The sequence below is a fragment of the Cucurbita pepo genome, chromosome 13 (genome assembly GCF_057944985.1).
Source record: "Cucurbita pepo subsp. pepo isolate OVF chromosome 13, ASM5794498v1, whole genome shotgun sequence".
Classification (NCBI taxonomy): domain Eukaryota; kingdom Viridiplantae; phylum Streptophyta; class Magnoliopsida; order Cucurbitales; family Cucurbitaceae; genus Cucurbita; species Cucurbita pepo.
The window spans coordinates 3,881,034-3,903,817 of NC_141810.1; the positions used below are offsets into that span (position 1 = coordinate 3,881,034).

A 22,784-nucleotide genomic window follows, 5' to 3' on the forward strand; every position below is an offset into this window, starting at 1 on the left:
CTTATCTCTCCATACAAACCGATTTCAACATAGAAATCAACATCCTAATCATGATAGAATAAGAAAAGAGAGGAAATGATTAAGAGTTATCAAGCTTTGTTGGTGTCCTTCAATAGAAGTCCCCCTCCTTTGAGCTCTCTCATCCACCTCTTTGCCTTACTCTATCCTTCTCGGTTTTCTTTTCCTTCTCCTATCAACAGCTTCTGAATTAGGATTCTTCTTCCTTCTTGGTTTTCTTTTGCCTTCGGTAGACATTAAAGGATGTCAGATATATTTCTGGTCTCAAGAAGAACCTGATATGTATTGGTCAGTTCGATAGCATAGGTTATGCAACAAAGTTTGGGAAGAGTTCGTGGAAGATTGTGAAGGGTGCTATGGTGGTAGCACATGGCACAAAATCTAGAACCTTATACACCACTACAGGGTGTATGAAAATGGCTGCGGTTGCTGGAGTGCTTCAAGTTCAAGTCTATGGCATAATAAACTTGGACATATGAGCGTCAAAGGAATGAAGATGCTGGTTGCAAATGGAGTTTTAGAAGGCCTAAAGTCTGTTGACATAGGTCTTTCTGAGAGATGCGTTATGTGAAACAGAAACGAGTTAGCTTCTCAAAGGCTGCCAGAGAATCAAAGAAAGTACGATTGGAAATGGTCCATGCAGACGTTTGGGGACCATCTCCAGTTTCATCACTGAGCGGATCAAAGTTCTAGGTCACCTTCATCGAGATTTCATCAGGAAGGTATGGGTTTATTTCCTGAAACACAAAGTCAAATGTGTTTGTCACCTTCTAGAAGTGGAAGGCTGAAGTTGAAAATCACACCGGCTTGAAGATCAAATGATTGAGGTCTGACAGTGGAGGAGAGTACGACAAGTCAGAGTTTATAACATTTTGTGCAGCGGAGGGAATTAGATTAATGAGGACAGTTCCTGGTAAGGCAAGAAAAAATGGTGTTGCAGAAAGAATGAACAGAACATTGAATGAGCGGGCAAGAAGCATGAGGATTCATTCTGGATTGCCAAAGACATTTTGGGCCGATGCTGTAAATAATGCAGCCTACTTGATGAATAGAGGACCGTCAGTACCCTTGAAGTTCAAGTTGCCGGAAGAAACTCACGTACTCTCACTTGGGAACTTTTGGTTGTACTGCGTATGTTCACGTCAATCCAGAGAAAAGAGACAAGCTTGATGCTAAGGCTGTGAAGTGCAACTTCATAGGCTATGACTCTGACATGTTCGGGTACAAATTTTGGGACGACAAGAATAGGAAAATCCTAAGACATTGTGACGTAATCTTTGATGAAAAAGTCCTGTACGAGGACAAAGAGAAGATAAACTTTGAGACCATGAAGCAAGTGGAAGTTGAGCTTGAGTCGCAGGAAAACTCACCCAATGATATTAGAGCAGAAGCTCGTGAAACTCCTAAGACCGTTACTGAAGAACCAGACGTAGAGCAAGTTACACCTGAGCAGGTGTTGAGGAGATGACCCAAAGCTATCAGAGCACCAGATAGATATTCACCTTCATTACATTATTTGTCGTGGCTGACGAAGGAGAACCAGAGTCCCTTGATGACGACCTACAGTTGGAGGATACAACCAAGTGGGAGAAAGCCATGGATGATAGGATGTCTAGGCCTCAGAAATGCATTGCTCTTTCATCTACTGAAGCTGAGTACGCGGAAATAGCTGAAGCTGGAAATGAGATGATATGGATGACAGACTATCTAGAAGAATTACGCAAGAAGCAGTGCAAGAAGATTCTTCAGGTAGATGGTTAGAGTGACAAGCAGTTGGTGAGGAACCCGGTCTATCATTCAAAGACAAAACACAGAAGGCGATACCATTTCACTCGGAGGTCAGTGGAAGATGGTGATGTGTTTGGAGAAGATAGAGGGTGTAAAGAATCCAGCAAACATGTTGACAAAATGTGTTGACGTTGGAAGGTTGAGGTTGTGCAAAGCCTCAATTGGTATGGTACAGTGAAGATTGAGAATGAAATTCTTTGTTGGCTGGATCGGTCTACAAGTGGGAGATTGTTTACATATGGAGCCTGATGCCCATTTACAGTAAATATTTACTAAAGATCTGGTAGAGATATATATGGTAGATATTTCGTAAAGATCCGGTAGAGATATATATGGTAGATATTTCGTAAAAATTTAGTAAAGCTTTATTTAGTAAACTGAAACGATATATACCTCATCAAGCAATGCTTTCAAGATGTACTTTTCTTCATTCTCTGTATTCTGTTTTGGTGTACATACCTGAAAAGTCATCAATAAAACCTTTAGCCAACATTCCTCCTTGAATTTTCTCTCTCCTGTTATTTGTGTTCGTCTTGATCGAGGATATGTGTTGTTGTGCGATTCTAACAATTACTTCAATAATAATTTTGTAATTTCTAATAACAGGGCTAAAAAATTATTTATAACCCTTCAACTACGTTCATGTATCCTCGCAATGGAACTAGAGTATTAAAGATAATTCCCTTCTCCCCTCTTCTTTCGAACAAGAGAACAATAAGAGAACAACTATGCATGTAAAGTGGCCAACTAAGCAAACATGTAAATCATTAGTAACAACTCTTTAATAAAATAAAATCACACCGTCAACATACTTAAACTACATAAAACTCTTCCGCCTCCCCTGTAAGGCTTAGCTCTCCATACAAAATGATTTCAACGTAGGAATCAACATCTTAATCGTGATAGAATAAGAAAAGAGAGAAACTGATTAAGAGTTATCAAGCTTTGTTTCTGTCCTTCGATGGAAGTCCCCCTACTTTGAGCTCTCTCTCTCATCCACCTCTTTGCCTTAATCTATCCTTCTTGGTTTCCTTTTCCTTCTCCTATCAACAGCTGCTGAATTAGGGTTCTTCTTCCTTTTTAGTTTTCTATTCCGTTCGGTGGCCCTCTTCTCTTTAGGTAATCTTCCTGATAAGACAACCCTAATCCTCAGCCCGATGATCCAAGCTTTTGTTGAAGCAAGAACCCTTGAATCAAAGAAATCAACGCCAACTTATACAAAATTCGGATCAATCAAGAGATAAGGCAAGAATTAGATTACCTCTTAAGATAAAAGATCTAGAAGCAAGATTTGAAATCTTGTTTTAAATTGAGTCACTCCACAATAGAACTTGATGAATGCTTGATTGAATGGCTCAGATGCAAATCTACCACAAGAATTGCATGAAACTTAGAAATGGCAAAGATGATGCTCGAATTTGTAAGGGTAAAAGTCTCAATTTGAGATCTCAATTTCATTCATCCGAAATCTGCCTTTTACATAATAAGTTGTTGGTATTTAAGTCTTCCCACAAAAGAAACTTTCAATTCTTCAAATGCCACTAACATTTATCCCAATCCCCTTAAATCTCCACAAAAGAAGAAGTCAATTTGACCCATAACTTCCACCCTTCTGCGCATTACAAAAATTATAAAATTAAAAATAATAAATCGCAATTTATAGCAACTTCATCCGCTACTTCAACCGTGCAAATATTCACTTCTGAAGCTCCAAATGGTCCTTCCTCAACCGAATCAGCTTGTAACATATGAAATGATGGTTGAACCGAGCCTATTCAATTTTGTAGATGAAGAATGAATACTTGTTGACGCTTGTTAGCCTTGGATTCTGTAATAGGTCTAGTTGGAACATTTGGAACACCGTGATTCTTATCAAGAACCATAATATCCCTAGACCATATATGGTATCATGTGTGGTGATGATTCAGTGCTGCCATAAGGCCTTTGTTTCATAGACTAGTCTTTGGGTGGTCGAGAGATCATATAGATATATTATGAGATGAGAGAAACGAGTGCGACATGATGTTATAGTCCTACTTTAGAATTGTCATCTATTCTTTGGTATGTATGCACCCAGATAGGATCAAAACCATACCGTCTACAGGGCATCAGTGTCGCTCAAACGTGGGTCGTGCCTCACCATGACATGCATGGATCACTATATTGTCGTGCCTCATCATGTGCATATACATGTATGTATCGCGCAACACACACTTACACACATATAATAAATACATATATACATGCATAAATACATACATACCTATACATATACATAAACACACCGACATATATATATATATATATATATATATATATATGTGTGTGTGTATTATATTATGTATTTGTATATAGCACATATTTATACATTTTTATAATTTTCATCATTTTTATTTTTAAATGTGCAAAATTTACCATATATTCATTCTATATTCTTCTATTAAAGAAGATTTGCCCTAAAATTTTAAAGATCCACTTAACTATAATTATTTATGGATAAAAAAAATAGTTAATTTCTATATTAGCTAATAGACTTCCAATTAAATAGTCTAGTGATTTTATAAGTAGTTTATTACAATTTTATTTTGATTTTTTATTTTTCATGTTTTAAACTTTAGCAATGGATCGATACATTATTCATTTTTTATTGAGAAAAATTCTTAATAAAGAAGAAATATAAAAGAAGAAATGGAGTTATACTTACCATGTTTGAAGAGATTTGAGCGTATATTCAACTCAACTCATGTGCTGCAATTAGTGAAAAAATATATGATCGGATTAAAAGTCAATCAAATCAATATAGAAATATCATTTAAAACTAAACAAACAATTACTTTGGATTCAACATGTTTTAGACCTAATTTAATTTTTTAGATGGTAAACTTTTTCAATCCAATAAATCCTTATCAAATAATGAATTCGCCTAATCTAATATTAAAATATTCACCTTACGGTTGATTCGAGTTGTTCGAGTAATTGAATAAAAATTAATTTATAATTTTTTTTTAAATACCCATTTAGATGACGTGGTTCTTGGAGTAACTATTTTAACACTCTAATACACATAAAATATTTTTTTAAAAACAAACAACAAAAACAAGATGCCAAATTTAAAAAGTTCTCACTACAGGTTATATTTTTCTAAACAGTCTGGTTGTGCTAATATTCTATGTAAATCCAACCATTTCATTTACAACCCAAAATTTAACCCTTAGAAATAATAACAATAATAGTAATAAATCCCTTCCCTATTTTTGATTCCTAAATTATCCTATAAAATCGTTTGTCCCCCAATCTAAAAATCATAAACTCGCAAACAAAATTCATCATGGATCTTCCTCCAAAACCCACAAAACTCAATGTAATGTTTCTTCTTCTTTCTCTTTGAATTTCATTTTCTTTTTCTTTGTTTTCTTTCCATTGATCTTGTGGGCTTGGCTTGTTCTTCTACTTTCATTGGTTTTTGTCTGGAATCACTTCAAATGATTGTGGGTTTTTGTTCAAAACCCCGAATGGTTTATTGAAGAACTTTTTTTTCCCGTGGATCCTTACTATTCTCGATCAAATTCGAAAATGTAACCAACAAAAAGATGAACAAAAAGAGATTGAATCATCTTTGATTTTTTTCGGTAGGTTACAGCAGCGAGAATCTCGGTCGTGATCGTACTGGCATTGGTGAGCTTAGCCACCGTGGACGCTATGAATCCGCGTCTAAGTTCGAACTCCCTTGAATTTCAGGCGATCAATTGTCGGAAACACTCAGCGTTGTTAACGGAGTTTGGCGGCGTCGGCGACGGAGTAACTTCAAATACTCACGCGTTCCGAAAAGCGATTGAACATCTCAGCACAATGGCAGCAGATGGCGGAGCTCAATTGGTCGTGCCGCCGGGAAAATGGCTGACCGGAAGTTTTAATCTGACTAGCCATTTCACACTTTTTATCGATAAAGAAGCTAAAATTCTTGCATCCCAGGTTCGACCTATCGAGTATTTTATTTTTATAAACCTAACACCTTTGGGAGTGGTGATTTGAATTTTAATCTTTAATCCAAAATAAATGAGTTAGATTTGTTCCTCATAATTTAATTTAATGGTGCAGAATGAATCAGAATGGCCACTCGTGAAAGTTCTCCCATCTTATGGGAGGGGAAGAGATGCTCCTGGTGGACGGTACAGCAGCCTCATCTTTGGAACTAATCTCACCGATGTGGTTATCACGGGTGATTATTTTTTCTTACCTTTTAACATTCTAATTTTTTTTTTTAAATGGATTGCAAAATTATAACAGGCTTCCGTGCTATCAGAATTAAATAAAAAAGAACTAAGGTAACTGAAAACATAAAAAGAACATTTATAGAAAATAAAGTTGGGTTGGTGACATGGTGTAGGTAACAACGGTACACTCGACGGGCAGGGATCTTCTTGGTGGGAAAAGTTTAAGAAAGGGGAGCTCAAGGTAACACGGCCATATGTGATCGAGATCATGTACTCTGATCAAATCCAGATCTCGAATCTCACTTTGATCAACTCACCTTCTTGGTTCGTCCATCCGATTTATAGCAGGTTTGGCTATTTCGCTTCCGTCCCATTATCCTTGTATTTTAGGATTATGCTTCGAAAAAAGTATACCATTCAAATTCCTCCCGACCAAAAAGAATTTTTAATTATATATCGTAATATGGGTGAAAATGCAGAAATGTGATTATCCAAGGGCTCACCATCTTGGCTCCAGTCACCGTACCCAACACCGACGGAATCAATCCAGGTTCCCTTCTTCTTCTCCTTTAAAACCTTAGGGTTCTTTTCTTCCTCAATCCCTCTCGCTAATTCTCCGTTCAATTTATCAGATTCTTGTTCCAACACTCGAATCGAAGACTGCTACATTGTCTCCGGTGACGATTGCATCGCCATCAAGAGCGGATGGGACCAATACGGTATCAAGTTCGGAATGCCGACCGAGGACCTCGTCATTCGCCGCCTCACTTGCATCTCACCAGATTCTGCAGGTATTGCCCTTGGCAGCGAAATGTCCGGCGGAATCCGCAACGTCAGGATCGAAAACGTTACAGCAATCAACACACAGTCTGCCGTCAGAATCAAAACCGCTCGCGGACGAGGCGGTTTCGTCAAGGACATTTTCGTCCGAAGAATGTTTCTATCCACGATGAAATACGTCTTCTGGATAACTGGAGACTACAAATCGCATGCGGATGACAAGTTCGATCCCTCGGCATTGCCATTGATTAAGAACATTAATTACAGAGACGTGGTGGCCGAGAATGTTAATATGTCGGCAAATTTGGCGGGGATTTCAGGAGATCCATTCACGGATATTTGTGTTTCAAATGTGAAGATTGGATTGTCGGCGACGCCTAAAAAGTTGCAGTGGAACTGTACGAACATTGAGGGATTTAGTAGCGATGTGGATCCGCCGCCATGTGCTCCGCTGGCTAAGGCAGCGAAAAGCGGTGGATGTGACTTTCCCGAGGATCAGCTGCCGATTGAGAATGTTCAGTTGAAGTCATGCTCGGTTGAAATTCCTACCTTCTCGTAAAGACTTTGTTTTTTTTTTTTTTTTTTTTTTTTAATTCTATGGAATAAATGATAATGAAAAATTTAATGAACATATAGATAAAATGAGAAGTTTTTAAATTTGAAACTAACCTATTTCAACTAGATTTGTAATATATCACTAAACAATAACTAATTGTAACTCAAAACCATCAAAATAATACTCTAAAATTGAAAAAAAGAGAATAAAAACACACTTCTTATATCCAAATATGTATGGATCCACCATGAAGTTCTTATATGGTATGAGTAAGACACCTTATATTTCGTATCAGAGTCAAGTTATGACTCTTTATAATAGACCATTGCGGAGAACGTGGATCGAACACGTGACCTTCACATCTTCAGTCTGACGCTCTCCCAACTGAGCTATCCCCGCTATTTGCTAACGTAAAAATGCATAAGTAGAGTTATCCCCGCTACAAAGTTTAAATCATTACGAAATATTTCACAAATAAAACATAACCTAGATTGCACAGTCAAGTTAGGAATCTCGACACCATTGCGGTGAACATGGATCAAACACATAACACCTTCAAATCTTCAGTCTAACGCTCTCCCAACTAAGCTATCCCCGCTATTTTAACATAATAAAAATGCATAAGTAGAGCTATCTCTTCTATTTAATCACCGCTAATTAGTTGAGTTATGCTTAACTTGACAATTGATTACAATCAAAATTAATATGTGTAACTTTCTATCAAAGTTTAAATCGCAAATAAATATTCACTCATTAATTGATGAAATAGTCTAATTAAGACTCCGGTTCAAATGCGGTGAACGTGAATCAAACACGTGACCTTTAGATCTTTAGTCTAACGCTCTCCCAACTGAGCTATCCCCACCATAAGAGAACGGTAAGTGATAAAGCCCAACGAAGTTTAGAGTAGTTATGTCTTGTGTGGCTTAGATTGATTGTTATTATATGGATTGTTATATGGATGTTGTTGTTTGTTGTCATGCCTATTGATTACGAAAATAATTACTTTGGTATTGCATTTGTGCACGTTATGATTTTTGAATGAAATAAATGTGATAAGGGTTACACCCTTTGTGTATCGGGTAACCAGCCACCATTGGTCACATGGGTGATTGATGAAATTTATAAACGTGGTAAGGGTTACACGTTGTGTGTATAGTGTAGCCAACCACTATTGGTCACTAAGCATTGGATGCTAAAAGCTATTCTAGGTGAGTAGATTACATGCTATGTGTTATGAGTAACCAACCACCAAGGTCCCTTCATTTTGATTGATGAAACTATACGATGGTTTGCTTGTCTAACCACACTAGGGGAGTTAATGAGTTTTTTCGTACTTACCCTATTTTCAAATGATTTTCAAGTAAGGTTGTAGCATGGGAGTGACTGATGACTCGTGAATGTATAGAGAAAAATGGTGTAAATTTGAAACTAACCTATTTCAACTAGATTTGTAATATATCACTAAACAATAACTAATTGTAACTCAAAACCATCAAAATAATACTCTAAAATTGAAAAAAAGAGAATAAAAACACACTTCTTATATCCAAATATGTATGGATCCACCATGAAGTTCTTATATGGTATGATTAAGACACCTTATATTTCGTATCAGAGTCAAGTTATGACTCTTTATAATAGACCATTGCGGTGAACGTGGATCGAACACGTGACCTTCAGATCTTCAGTCTGACGCTCTCCCAACTGAGCTATCCCCGCTATTTGCTAACGTAAAAATGCATAAGTAGAGTTATCCCCGCTACAAAGTTTAAATCATTACGAAATATTTCACAAATAAAACATAACCTAGATTGCACAGTCAAGTTAGGAATCTCGACACCATTGCGGTGAACATGGATCAAACACATAACACCTTCAAATCTTCAGTCTAACGCTCTCCCAACTAAGCTATCCCCGCTATTTTAACATAATAAAAATGCATAAGTAGAGCTATCTCTTCTATTTAATCACCGCTAATTAGTTGAGTTATGCTTAACTTGACAATTGATTACAATCAAAATTAATATGTGTAACTTTCTATCAAAGTTTAAATCGCAAATAAATATTCACTCATTAATTGATGAAATAGTCTAATTAAGACTCCGGTTCAAATGCGGTGAACGTGAATCAAACACGTGACCTTTAGATCTTTAGTCTAACGCTCTCCCAACTGAGCTATCCCCACCATAAGAGAACGGTAAGTGATAAAGCCCAACGAAGTTTAGAGTAGTTATGTCTTGTGTGGCTTAGATTGATTGTTATTATATGGATTGTTATATGGATGTTGTTGTTTGTTGTCATGCCTATTGATTACGAAAATAATTACTTTGGTATTGCATTTGTGCACGTTATGATTTTTGAATGAAATAAATGTGATAAGGGTTACACCCTTTGTGTATCGGGTAACCAGCCACCATTGGTCACATGGGTGATTGATGAAATTTATAAACGTGGTAAGGGTTACACGTTGTGTGTATAGTGTAGCCAACCACTATTGGTCACTAAGCATTGGATGCTAAAAGCTATTCTAGGTGAGTAGATTACATGCTATGTGTTATGAGTAACCAACCACCAAGGTCCCTTCATTTTGATTGATGAAACTATACGATGGTTTGCTTGTCTAACCACACTAGGGGAGTTAATGAGTTTTTTCGTACTTACCCTATTTTCAAATGATTTTCAAGTAAGGTTGTAGCATGGGAGTGACTGATGACTCGTGAATGTATAGAGAAAAATGGTGTAAAATTCACAAGAATACATGTAAATATACAATATCACAAATAGTAAATAACAAGTATATTGTCGTTTCGATAGAGAGCCTACTTTTTTGTTCCTTTCGTTGCTGGAAATTAAGTGAGTTTTTGGTCTTATTCAAATGGATGGGGGTGAACTTAAACTAATTAAAAAAAATTAAATGAGAGTATCAATTGTTCTCGAACGACGAAGAACAGCTAGAAAAATTAAGGAAGCTTTGGCTAGAACTGATAAAATAGACAGGTTGTTGAATTTTGTGGTGGCTTTTCGCTCATTTTAACTGATTTGCAAACCCACGGCGCACTTTCAAGGATCATGTAGGGTGATTACTTCCATAATAGTTTTGTAATCTCTCATAACAGGGCTAAAAATTTATTCATAACCCTTCGACTATGTTTAAATATCCTCGCAATGGAACTAGAGTATTAAAGATAATTTCCTTGCTCCCCTCTTCTTTCGATCAAGAGAACAATAAGAGAACAACTAAGCTTGTAAAGTGGCCAACTAAGCAAACATGTAAATCATTAGTAACAACTCTTTAATAAACTAAAATCACACCGCAAACATACTTAAACTGCATAAAACTCTTCCGCCTCCCCTATAAGGCTTATCTCTCCATACAAACCGATTTCAACATAGAAATCAACATCCTAATCATGATAGAATAAGAAAAGAGAGGAAATGATTAAGAGTTATCAAGCTTTGTTGGTGTCCTTCAATAGAAGTCCCCCTCCTTTGAGCTCTCTCATCCACCTCTTTGCCTTACTCTATCCTTCTCGGTTTTCTTTTCCTTCTCCTATCAACAGCTTCTGAATTAGGATTCTTCTTCCTTCTTGGTTTTCTTTTGCCTTCGGTAGACATTAAAGGATGTCAGATATATTTCTGGTCTCAAGAAGAACCTGATATGTATTGGTCAGTTCGATAGCATAGGTTATGCAACAAAGTTTGGGAAGAGTTCGTGGAAGATTGTGAAGGGTGCTATGGTGGTAGCACATGGCACAAAATCTAGAACCTTATACACCACTACAGGGTGTATGAAAATGGCTGCGGTTGCTGGAGTGCTTCAAGTTCAAGTCTATGGCATAATAAACTTGGACATATGAGCGTCAAAGGAATGAAGATGCTGGTTGCAAATGGAGTTTTAGAAGGCCTAAAGTCTGTTGACATAGGTCTTTCTGAGAGATGCGTTATGTGAAACAGAAACGAGTTAGCTTCTCAAAGGCTGCCAGAGAATCAAAGAAAGTACGATTGGAAATGGTCCATGCAGACGTTTGGGGACCATCTCCAGTTTCATCACTGGGCGGATCAAAGTTCTAGGTCACCTTCATCGAGATTTCAGCAGGAAGGTATGGGTTTATTTCCTGAAACACAAAGTCAAATGTGTTTGTCACCTTCTAGAAGTGGAAGGCTGAAGTTGAAAATCACACCGGCTTGAAGATCAAATGATTGAGGTCTGACAGTGGAGGAGAGTACAACAAGTCAGAGTTTATAACATTTTGTGCAGCGGAGGGAATTAGATTAATGAGGACAGTTCCTGGTAAGGCAAGAAAAAATGGTGTTGCAGAAAGAATGAACAGAACATTGAATGAGCGGGCAAGAAGCATGAGGATTCATTCTGGATTGCCAAAGACATTTTGGGCCGATGCTGTAAATAATGCAGCCTACTTGATGAATAGAGGACCGTCAGTACCCTTGAAGTTCAAGTTGCCGGAAGGAACTCACGTACTCTCACTTGGGAACTTTTGGTTGTACTGCGTATGTTCACGTCAATCCAGAGAAAAGAGACAAGCTTGATGCTAAGGCTGTGAAGTGCAACTTCATAGGCTATGACTCTGACATGTTCGGGTACAAATTTTGGGACGACAAGAATAGGAAAATCCTAAGACATTGTGACGTAATCTTTGATGAAAAAGTCCTGTACGAGGACAAAGAGAAGATAAACTTTGAGACCATGAAGCAAGTGGAAGTTGAGCTTGAGTCGCAGGAAAACTCACCCAATGATATTAGAGCAGAAGCTCGTGAAACTCCTAAGACCGTTACTGAAGAACCAGACGTAGAGCAAGTTACACCTGAGCAGGTGTTGAGGAGATGACCCAAAGCTATCAGAGCACCAGATAGATATTCACCTTCATTACATTATTTGTCGTGGCTGACGAAGGAGAACCAGAGTCCCTTGATGACGACCTACAGTTGGAGGATACAACCAAGTGGGAGAAAGCCATGGATGATAGGATGTCTAGGCCTCAGAAATGCATTGCTCTTTCATCTACTGAAGCTGAGTACGCGGAAATAGCTGAAGCTGGAAATGAGATGATATGGATGACAGACTATCTAGAAGAATTACGCAAGAAGCAGTGCAAGAAGATTCTTCAGGTAGATGGTTAGAGTGACAAGCAGTTGGTGAGGAACCCGGTCTATCATTCAAAGACAAAACACAGAAGGCGATACCATTTCACTCGGAGGTCAGTGGAAGATGGTGATGTGTTTGGAGAAGATAGAGGGTGTAAAGAATCCAGCAAACATGTTGACAAAATGTGTTGACGTTGGAAGGTTGAGGTTGTGCAAAGCCTCAATTGGTTGGTGCAGTGAAGATTGAGAATGAAATTCTTTGTTGGCTGGATCGGTCTACAAGTGGGAGATTGTTTACATATGGAGCCTGATGCCCATTTACAGTAAATATTTACTAAAGATCTGGTAGAGATATATATGGTAGATATTTCGTAAAGATCCGGTAGAGATATATATGGTAGATATTTCGTAAAGATTTAGTAAAGCTTTATTTAGTAAACTGAAACGATATATACCTCATCAAGCAATGCTTTCAAGATGTACTTTTCTTCATTCTCTGTATTCTGTTTTGGTGTACATACCTGAAAAGTCATCAATAAAACCTTTAGCCAACATTCCTCCTTGAATTTTCTCTCTCCTGTTCTTTGTGTTCGTCTTGATCGAGGATATGTGTTGTTGTGCGATTCTAACAATTACTTCAATAATAATTTTGTAATTTCTAATAACAGGGCTAAAAAATTATTTATAACCCTTCAACTACGTTCATGTATCCTCGCAATGGAACTAGAGTATTAAAGATAATTCCCTTCTCCCCTCTTCTTTCGAACAAGAGAACAATAAGAGAACAACTATGCATGTAAAGTGGCCAACTAAGCAAACATGTAAATCATTAGTAACAACTCTTTAATAAAATAAAATCACACCGTCAACATACTTAAACTACATAAAACTCTTCCGCCTCCCCTGTAAGGCTTAGCTCTCCATACAAAATGATTTCAACGTAGGAATCAACATCTTAATCGTGAAAAGAGAGAAACTGATTAAGAGTTATCAAGCTTTGTTTCTGTCCTTCGATGGAAGTCCCCCTACTTTGAGCTCTCTCTCTCATCCACCTCTTTGCCTTAATCTATCCTTCTTGGTTTCCTTTTCCTTCTCCTATCAACAGCTGCTGAATTAGGGTTCTTCTTCCTTTTTAGTTTTCTATTCCGTTCGGTGGCCCTCTTCTCTTTAGGTAATCTTCCTGATAAGACAACCCTAATCCTCAGCCCGATGATCCAAGCTTTTGTTGAAGCAAGAACCCTTGAATCAAAGAAATCAACGCCAACTTATACAAAATTCGGATCAATCAAGAGATAAGGCAAGAATTAGATTACCTCTTAAGATAAAAGATCTAGAAGCAAGATTTGGAATCTTGTTTTAAATTGAGTCACTCCACAATAGAACTTGATGAATGCTTGATTGAATGGCTCAGATGCAAATCTACCACAAGAATTGCATGAAAGTAAACAATAACTAATTGTAACTCAAAACCATCAAAATAATACTCTAAAATTGAAAAAAAGAGAATAAAAACACACTTCTTATATCCAAATATGTATGGATCCACCATGAAGTTCTTATATGGTATGATTAAGACACCTTATATTTCGTATCAGAGTCAAGTTATGACTCTTTATAATAGACCATTGCGGTGAACGTGGATCGAACACGTGACCTTCAGATCTTCAGTCTGACGCTCTCCCAACTGAGCTATCCCCGCTATTTGCTAACGTAAAAATGCATAAGTAGAGTTATCCCCGCTACAAAGTTTAAATCATTACGAAATATTTCACAAATAAAACATAACCTAGATTGCACAGTCAAGTTAGGAATCTCGACACCATTGCGGTGAACATGGATCAAACACATAACACCTTCAAATCTTCAGTCTAACGCTCTCCCAACTAAGCTATCCCCGCTATTTTAACATAATAAAAATGCATAAGTAGAGCTATCTCTTCTATTTAATCACCGCTAATTAGTTGAGTTATGCTTAACTTGACAATTGATTACAATCAAAATTAATATGTGTAACTTTCTATCAAAGTTTAAATCGCAAATAAATATTCACTCATTAATTGATGAAATAGTCTAATTAAGACTCCGGTTCAAATGCGGTGAACGTGAATCAAACACGTGACCTTTAGATCTTTAGTCTAACGCTCTCCCAACTGAGCTATCCCCACCATAAGAGAACGGTAAGTGATAAAGCCCAACGAAGTTTAGAGTAGTTATGTCTTGTGTGGCTTAGATTGATTGTTATTATATGGATTGTTATATGGATGTTTTTGTTTGTTGTCATGCCTATTGATTACGAAAATAATTACTTTGGTATTGCATTTGTGCACGTTATGATTTTTGAATGAAATAAATGTGATAAGGGTTACACCCTTTGTGTATCGGGTAACCAGCCACCATTGGTCACATGGGTGATTGATGAAATTTATAAACGTGGTAAGGGTTACACGTTGTGTGTATAGTGTAGCCAACCACTATTGGTCACTAAGCATTGGATGCTAAAAGCTATTCTAGGTGAGTAGATTACATGCTATGTGTTATGAGTAACCAACCACCAAGGTCCCTTCATTTTGATTGATGAAACTATACGATGGTTTGCTTGTCTAACCACACTAGGGGAGTTAATGAGTTTTTTCGTACTTACCCTATTTTCAAATGATTTTCAAGTAAGGTTGTAGCATGGGAGTGACTGATGACTCGTGAATGTATAGAGAAAAATGGTGTAAAATTCACAAGAATACATGTAAATATACAATATCACAAATAGTAAATAACAAGTATATTGTCGTTTCGATAGAGAGCCTACTTTTTTGTTCCTTTCGTTGCTGGAAATTAAGTGAGTTTTTGGTCTTATTCAAATGGATGGGGGTGAACTTAAACTAATTAAAAAAAATTAAATGAGAGTATCAATTGTTCTCGAACGACGAAGAACAGCTAGAAAAATTAAGGAAGCTTTGGCTAGAACTGATAAAATAGACAGGTTGTTGAATTTTGTGGTGGCTTTTCGCTCATTTTAACTGATTTGCAAACCCACGGCGCACTTTCAAGGATCATGTAGGGTGATTACTTCCATAATAGTTTTGTAATCTCTCATAACAGGGCTAAAAAATTTATTCATAACCCTTCGACTATGTTTAAATATCCTCGCAATGGAACTAGAGTATTAAAGATAATTTGTAAATCATTAGTAACAACTCTTTAATAAACTAAAATCACACCGCAAACATACTTAAACTGCATAAAACTCTTCCGCCTCCCCTATAAGGCTTATCTCTCCATACAAACCGATTTCAACATAGAAATCAACATCCTAATAACTCTTCCGCCTCCCCTATAAGGCTTATCTCTCCATACAAACCGATTTCAACATAGAAATCAACATCCTAATCATGATAGAATAAGAAAAGGGAGGAAATGATTAAGAGTTATCAAGCTTTGTTGGTGTCCTTCAATAGAAGTCCCCCCCTCCTTTGAGCTCTCTCATCCACCTCTTTGCCTTACACTATCCTTCTCAGTTTTCTTTTCCTTCTCCTATCAACACAGCTTCTGAATTAGGATTCTTCTTCCTTCTTCGTGGTGGTGATGGAGATGCCTGCACTTGACGGCGGCGTGGAGGAGTGAGCGAGCCTACTCGGGATGGACCCCACACGATGTGCTTATTTTCGCCCTTTGCATTTTCTTCTACTCGAACCTGAGACCTGTGTGTTGTTAGGTCGACACTCTAACCACTTGAGCTATTCAACTTGATTGTTGATAGGATGGCTCCTCCGCAATGATATACACCGATGGCTTCAACTTGGCTCTGATACCACTTGTTGAATTTCGATAATCGGCCAGGTAAATCCTTTCTTTTCGGTGAGAGGAAATTGTCGACAGGAGGTTGTTGGAAGAAAAATAAAATGCGTAAAATAACAGAGAGAAGGACTGAAAGTTTGACTGCTCTTCAACATCAGGTTATCAAATCTTCTGAACAGATTTCCTATTTAAATATAACCTATCCTAAAAATGGGTGGAGAGTGGCCAACTAAATCTGTGCCACTTCCTACAAAATTGCCGTCTAAGAATTCGCTAATCCATTCGATCGTGTGTGTGAATCTAAATATGGGAAAACAAAGGTTTTATCTAACAGCGAAGACCACGGACTCGGAGAAAGCTAAACTCGGCGCTGGCGTCTCTGAGGCCTGTACGGATCGCTAAAGTAACTTTGCGGCTGAGCCCTCTGATGGTTCAAAGTATTGGCCAAATCTCCGACGGCCGATTTGTTTGTATTAGCATTATATTTTCATGAATTTCTGTAAATCATCCGTGTTATTTCAACCATAGCAGACGAATAGTTCAATTGAACCTGTCAAATCGAACTGGTTCCTGTTTTCTTTATAGTTTAACCATTTTTAACCCAATTTTCATCTTTATTTTGATTATTCTCATATATTTTTCCCTCCATCTATGACCTATTTGAGAAATTTGAAGAATTTATAATTTTTGAAAAGTCTAAACCATCCCCAAGCTCAAGAAACTCAAGAAGCTGACCGACCAAGTAGGTAATCACCCAAGCTTCCAACAAAAAATACTTGTGACTAGGACTTGGGCATAAGGACTGTTAGCATGTTTTATGACCAATTTGAGCATGAAAATGGGTAGCTCGGCCTAAGGATTTGAATATTTAAATGGTTTAGCTATATTGCACGTTTTAGGGTTGCTAGGACTCTGGCATGATGTGGCCTAATGTACTCTGCTTGATATCCATGATTATAGTGATTTAATGTTATTTGTATTTCCTAGGAGCATGTTAGGAGGTTGGAATATCTATTTATGTTCTAATTTATATATGGACACATATGTTATGTGTCCAAGAGGATATGCGTAATGTTCTAGTGAGCGTAAGCCTATGATTTGTTTTTCCTTTGTCCTTGAGTCACATTTATATTCTGTTATGACGATATGAGTCAACTAGGTTTATGTGTGGATGGTTAGAGCGGAGTCCCTAATTGTGGCATCGCCTCAACATGTGATAGTCTACTTTGTAGGAATATGACATCGCCCGCTTAAGGCCTGTGTCACATTGTTGGGTATTATTGAGAGAGCTCTAGTTGTGCTTAGTGGAGAGACTACCTTGTACCATCTAAGAGCCTAAAACTACATGAGAATAAGGAGCTTATTAGGCACCATCGGTTGAGCTTCTGGCTAGCGTTCAATAGTAGACACATGTGGAGTTATAGGGAGACTGATAGGTTACCTGTAGTGAGTGGCGGCTCCTACCTTTTAGACTCACCCTAGAGCACAACAAATGAGGGCACCCGACTTATGCATAGGAAGCGCGATGACTAGATGGACCATAGAGAGTAGGAAATGAGAGGCTAAATACACCTAGAAACTAGAACAAACCCTAATGGGTGACTTGCACCCTCGGACTAGGAGTAAGTAAGGTATATAAACCTTAAGAGCTTATAGGCTAAAGAAAACTCAAGCTATGGAAACGGCTAACTCTAGAACCCTAAATGAGCACATGGCATAAGAAACACTGAATATGAGATATTTCAATGATAGTTTACAAACAAGTTGCTTACTGAGTATTTTTATACTTATTCCTATTATTCTTTGTTTGTAGGTAAAATTAGGGTTTGAGATCCTTCCCTAGGTAAAATTAGGGTTTGAGATCTTTCCCAGTAAAATTAGGGTTTGAGATCTTTCCCTAGGCAAAAATTAGGGTTTCAGATCTTTCCCAAGGCAAAAATTAGGGTTTGAGATCTTTCCCTAGGCAAAAATTAGGGCTTGCAAGACTCCTTAGGACTATTCTAAGGATGTTGAAGTTCTTCAAGATCTTCGTTGGAGTATTCGAACCACTTTAACATTCTATAAGATCTTCATTGGAGTATGACTCAAACACATGGCCGCCAAGGGTTGTGGGAGCCTCTTGAAAGAAAATCCCAAAGGGATTGGGGAAGAAGAAAGAGTTTCGAGAATTCTCAAGAGATTAATTTCATTCTTGGAAGAAATTAGTATATTTTTGGCCCGAGGGTCCTATTTATATGGACTTTTGGCAAATCTTTGCCAAATAATATATTTACATATCTAATATATTAAGATATAATATCTTATAAAAGTCATATTTAAATATTATAGGATATCCTAACATATTTAGATGAGTCGAATCTCATTCAAATTTCAAATATAATTTTATTTAATATACATTAATGAATTTAATATTTAATGGTATCAAATATAATAAATATATTTTTCTTTTAATATATCTAATATATTAAATATTAATTTGAACCATTTAAATTAAATATATTTTATCTATTTATTTAATATATTTATATATTAAATATTTTAATTTCAAATTTCAAATTAAATTTATCCGGTTCTTCATTTATATTTATCCTATCTAATATATTAAATATTAATTTGAACATTTCAAATTAAATATATATATTTATTTATTTAATATATCTAATATATTAAATATTAATTTAACATTTCAAATTAAATTTATTTTGTCATTTATATTTAATATATTAAATATCAATTTGAATCCTCCAAATTTTCTTTCAAATAGATTGAACCTTTTAGCGTTACTGTGAGCTAGCAAATGGACCTTATAAACCTACAAGTTATAAGCTCCAATGATATAAAATTAATTAATTAAAATCTTTAATTAATCAATTTTCATTCATTAACTATAGGTCACTATAGACCTAGAGTTGCATTCTTTTGCTAGGACAAGTTATGTCCATTGATATAATCATTACAAGCAAGTTGTGTGCTGGACATCTCCAAATTCTGAAACACTCTTAGTAGGAACCATGTTCAAAATGTATGTAGTAGTCTCCACTGCATATCCCAAAACGGATCGGGTAATTGAGCGAAACTCATCATAGACCGAACCATGTCTAACAATGTTCTATTTCTCCTTTCTGATACACCATTTTGTTGAGGCATACTAGGGGCTGAGAGTTGAGACCTTATTCCTTGTTCTATCATATAGTCCTGAAATCTTAAGTCCATGTACTCTCCTCCTCGATCTGATCAAAGTGTTTTAATAGTTTTACCTAATAGATTCTCAACCTCAGTCTTATACTCTCTGAATTTTTCAAGAGCTTCGAACTTGTGACGCATTAGGTAAAGATAGCCATACCTTGAATAATCATCAATAAAACTGATGAAATATTCATACCCTCCTCGTGCTTTGACATTCATTGGACCACATAGATCTGTATGCACGAGTTCTAAGGTTTCTTTGGCTCTATAACCTTTTTCGGAAAACAATTGTTTAGTCATTTTACCCTCAAGACAAGACTCACATGGAGGTAAAGAGTTGTCTTCTAACTCATTTAGAAGTCCTCTTTTAATCAATCTCTCAATCCTATTGAGATTAATGTGGCCTAGTCTTAAGTGCCAAAGATAGGTATTAGGAGAAATCTTTTGTCGTTTATTTTGAGTTTAAGGTGTTTTAAACATCTCGGAATTTAAAATAGCTTTTGTTTCGCTCGGTTTTAACATATATAAGTTGTTTTCTAGTTTTGCAGAACAAATATGAATACCTCTTTTGCAAATGGACATTTCAAAAGATACTTTATACAATTGTTCTAATAAGCAAGAGATAGATATTAGATTTCTTTTCATTTCAGGAACAAAAAATACATTATCTAATATAATGAATCTATCTCCGAAAAACAACTTTAATATTCCTACTGATCTTGCTGAGACAACCTCTCTTGTTCCAACCCTGAGTGTTATCTCACCGTCCGCAAGCATTCTCCAGGAGCTAGTTTCCTGGTAAAAAGAACAAATATGATTAGTCGCCCCTGAATCTAGTATCCAAGTTGAGTTGTCATACTCTACTAAACATATTTCTACAACGAGTAAATCATATTTACCTTATTGTGTCTTTTCGGCTTTCTTCTCTGCAAGGTATTTTGGGCAGTTTCTCTTCTAGTGCTCGTTTTCGTTGCAATGGAAACATTTTCCTTTATCTACTTTTTGAACCTTGTGTTTGCGGTTAGTAGGAATGTTATTTTTTCCTTTACACTTCTTCTTCATCAAAACACTTTTAGAAGTTGAAGGTCCAGACTTATTTTTGGAGGACGATCCTCGTAGTAATTTCTTGGAGATAGCAACATTTGCTTCTCCTGTTTGTCCCTTGTTCGTTAAGAGGGACTGATAAGTCTGTAGCTCATTGAGAAGAGCAGTCAAGTTATATTCTATTTTGTTCATTACCACATTTGTGCGGAACTGGAAGAAGCTCTTCGGAAGAGACATCATGATAAAACTGACTTGACTCTTCTCATCAATGACAACTTCATTTTCTTCTGCCACATTGAAATGGACCATCATGTCCAGGACATGTTCTCTAACTGAGGTCCCTTCTTTCATACGGCAGTTATAAATGTATTTTATGGCTTCATGTCTAAGGGAGAAGGACGGTTGTCCAAACATCCCTTTTAGAGATTCCATAATCTCTTTAGCAGTACCCATAACATCGTGTTTCTTAGCCAAAACATTAGATATGCTGGCTAGAATGTACACTCGGGCTTTGTCATTTGCCTTTATCCATCTGTCATACGCATCCCGAAATGTTCGGTTTGCATTTGAGCTGGGGTTTGGAGGACACTCCTCAGTTAAAACAAACCTTAAATCATCAATTACCAGTATTGTGTTTAGGTTTGATTTCCAAGTTGCGTAATTGTCGCCGTTTAATTTTTTAGAAGCGAGTAATTGTACTATTGAGTTTGTCATGCTGTGATATAAAGAAAATTCTATTAGTGATTTGACTTAATCCTATTTAATCCAATCAGTTTTAGCAAATGCAATAATGTACCCAAAAATTATTAATTTGCAACGATACTTTAGTGAGTTAGAGCAACTGCTACCGAGGGGCAGTCAATCACTCATTCACTAAACCAAGACATTCTTGACTTAAACACTAATCCCAGAATAACTCTTGTTCCTATAGTGTTTTTAGTTATCGCTATTTTGGTCAAGAATATACTAACTCTTAGTAATTCTTCGTAAGTGTGACCCGCCATTTTCAGATCTCAGAGATCGGTCCCAACAATGCTATCGAATGAAAAAGCCAAAGTTGGGAACGAACCTAAGAAATCCTATCCATTTCTGGAGTTTGCGTTGTTTCGACTCCCATGTTACGACCCTCCGAATGGGTAGTTGCTCTAGGGAAACATGCAGATGGAACATGGAAATCTCACAGTGCAACCTAGTGGTGGAGACCATAGGACGTATTTGATATACTTTCTTTTCCCACTTACTATAAATACTTTCTCTATTCACCTTGTTATTGACTCATGCAAATACCTTCCGAATGGAGGACGCTCCCAGGGCGACACGAGGCCGAGCATGAATCTCACTGCGTGAATTTTACAAAGAGCGTGAAAAGAAAACGATGTATCTTATACACCTTTTTCCTCCCACTAAGTATTTTAAATAGTTGGGTATACTCATTACTTAAGTATATTCCGGCTAATTAAATATAACTTAAGTCTAGGTGATTTTTCTAAATCTTACATCACTTAAGCATGCTCATAAAACTGGGCTAACTAAGCTCAAGTACTGGTCCGATCTCCAGGTAGTAGGTGTTCCGTAAACCGTCAACTTAAGTACCTCCAGCCTTAGACAAGATTGTGCCAGGTGAGTTTTCTCGTAACCGCAATTTTGTAAGACATCGACCTATTTTAACTATTAAAATTGATCGTGCTCGGTTCTTAACCCTAAGTGAGCATGCACTTATCTTTATTATATATTTTAACGTCTATCTCGTTTTATGACGTTGAAAATAATATATCACATGCATCTAACATGCTTTATATAACAATTATATAATCATCCATTCCATGCAATAATATAACAATTTATATCTATCACTCATGGAACCCTAAACATGCATACTATACATTATAACACTTATAACATACTTGGAATGCATGAAACATGCTTAGCCTATGGTGGGATTTTGAATCTATATGACATACTTTATGCATATACATTTTCTATTTAATTAAAACATACATTCATAATGCATAATTAATTAAACACGCTAAAGTGGATTGGTTTTGGCATTTTAAAACAAGCAATTAACTAAATTATTACATTAATAATTAAAATAACTTGAACCGCTCCCGAGGTCCACGAACTGGGCGAACCAACCCTTAAAAACGTTGAACCGGACCCCAAAGGCAGGAAAACACCTGAACCGCCTCTTCCATCTTCTTCTTCGGTTCAGCTTGCTATCTCTTCCATTTTCGATCAATTACAACCTAAAATAGACTCTAATGACTCTATAAAATTACAAACCTTTCTTCATTAAAACC

The 22,784-nt window shown here is 36.7% G+C and overlaps 1 protein-coding gene and 6 non-coding genes across 7 annotated transcripts; 1 reads left to right on the forward strand and 6 right to left on the reverse strand.

Annotated features, from left to right (window-relative positions):
• The first annotated feature begins 5,249 nt into the window (after positions 1-5,249).
• LOC111808694 (putative polygalacturonase) lies at positions 5,250-7,468 on the forward strand. Its single transcript, XM_087117012.1, has 5 exons — positions 5,250-5,778; positions 5,905-6,025; positions 6,194-6,368; positions 6,500-6,570; positions 6,653-7,468. The coding sequence occupies exons 1-5, from the start codon at positions 5,506-5,508 to the stop codon at positions 7,357-7,359; spliced, it is 1,347 nt and encodes a 448-aa protein (XP_086973138.1). The 5' UTR covers positions 5,250-5,505; the 3' UTR covers positions 7,360-7,468.
• A 214-nt stretch (positions 7,469-7,682) lies between these two features.
• TRNAF-GAA (transfer RNA phenylalanine (anticodon GAA)) lies at positions 7,683-7,755 on the reverse strand. Its single transcript has one exon. It is a non-coding gene; the product is annotated as a tRNA-Phe (tRNA).
• Positions 7,756-8,148: 393 nt separating this feature from the next.
• On the reverse strand, positions 8,149-8,221 carry TRNAF-AAA (transfer RNA phenylalanine (anticodon AAA)). Its single transcript has one exon. It is a non-coding gene; the product is annotated as a tRNA-Phe (tRNA).
• A 784-nt stretch (positions 8,222-9,005) lies between these two features.
• On the reverse strand, positions 9,006-9,078 carry TRNAF-GAA (transfer RNA phenylalanine (anticodon GAA)). Its single transcript has one exon. It is a non-coding gene; the product is annotated as a tRNA-Phe (tRNA).
• A 393-nt stretch (positions 9,079-9,471) lies between these two features.
• Positions 9,472-9,544, reverse strand: TRNAF-AAA (transfer RNA phenylalanine (anticodon AAA)). The gene has a single exon. It is a non-coding gene; the product is annotated as a tRNA-Phe (tRNA).
• Positions 9,545-14,088: 4,544 nt separating this feature from the next.
• Positions 14,089-14,161, reverse strand: TRNAF-GAA (transfer RNA phenylalanine (anticodon GAA)). The gene has a single exon. It is a non-coding gene; the product is annotated as a tRNA-Phe (tRNA).
• Positions 14,162-14,554: 393 nt separating this feature from the next.
• TRNAF-AAA (transfer RNA phenylalanine (anticodon AAA)) lies at positions 14,555-14,627 on the reverse strand. Its single transcript has one exon. It is a non-coding gene; the product is annotated as a tRNA-Phe (tRNA).
• Positions 14,628-22,784: the final 8,157 nt, after the last annotated feature.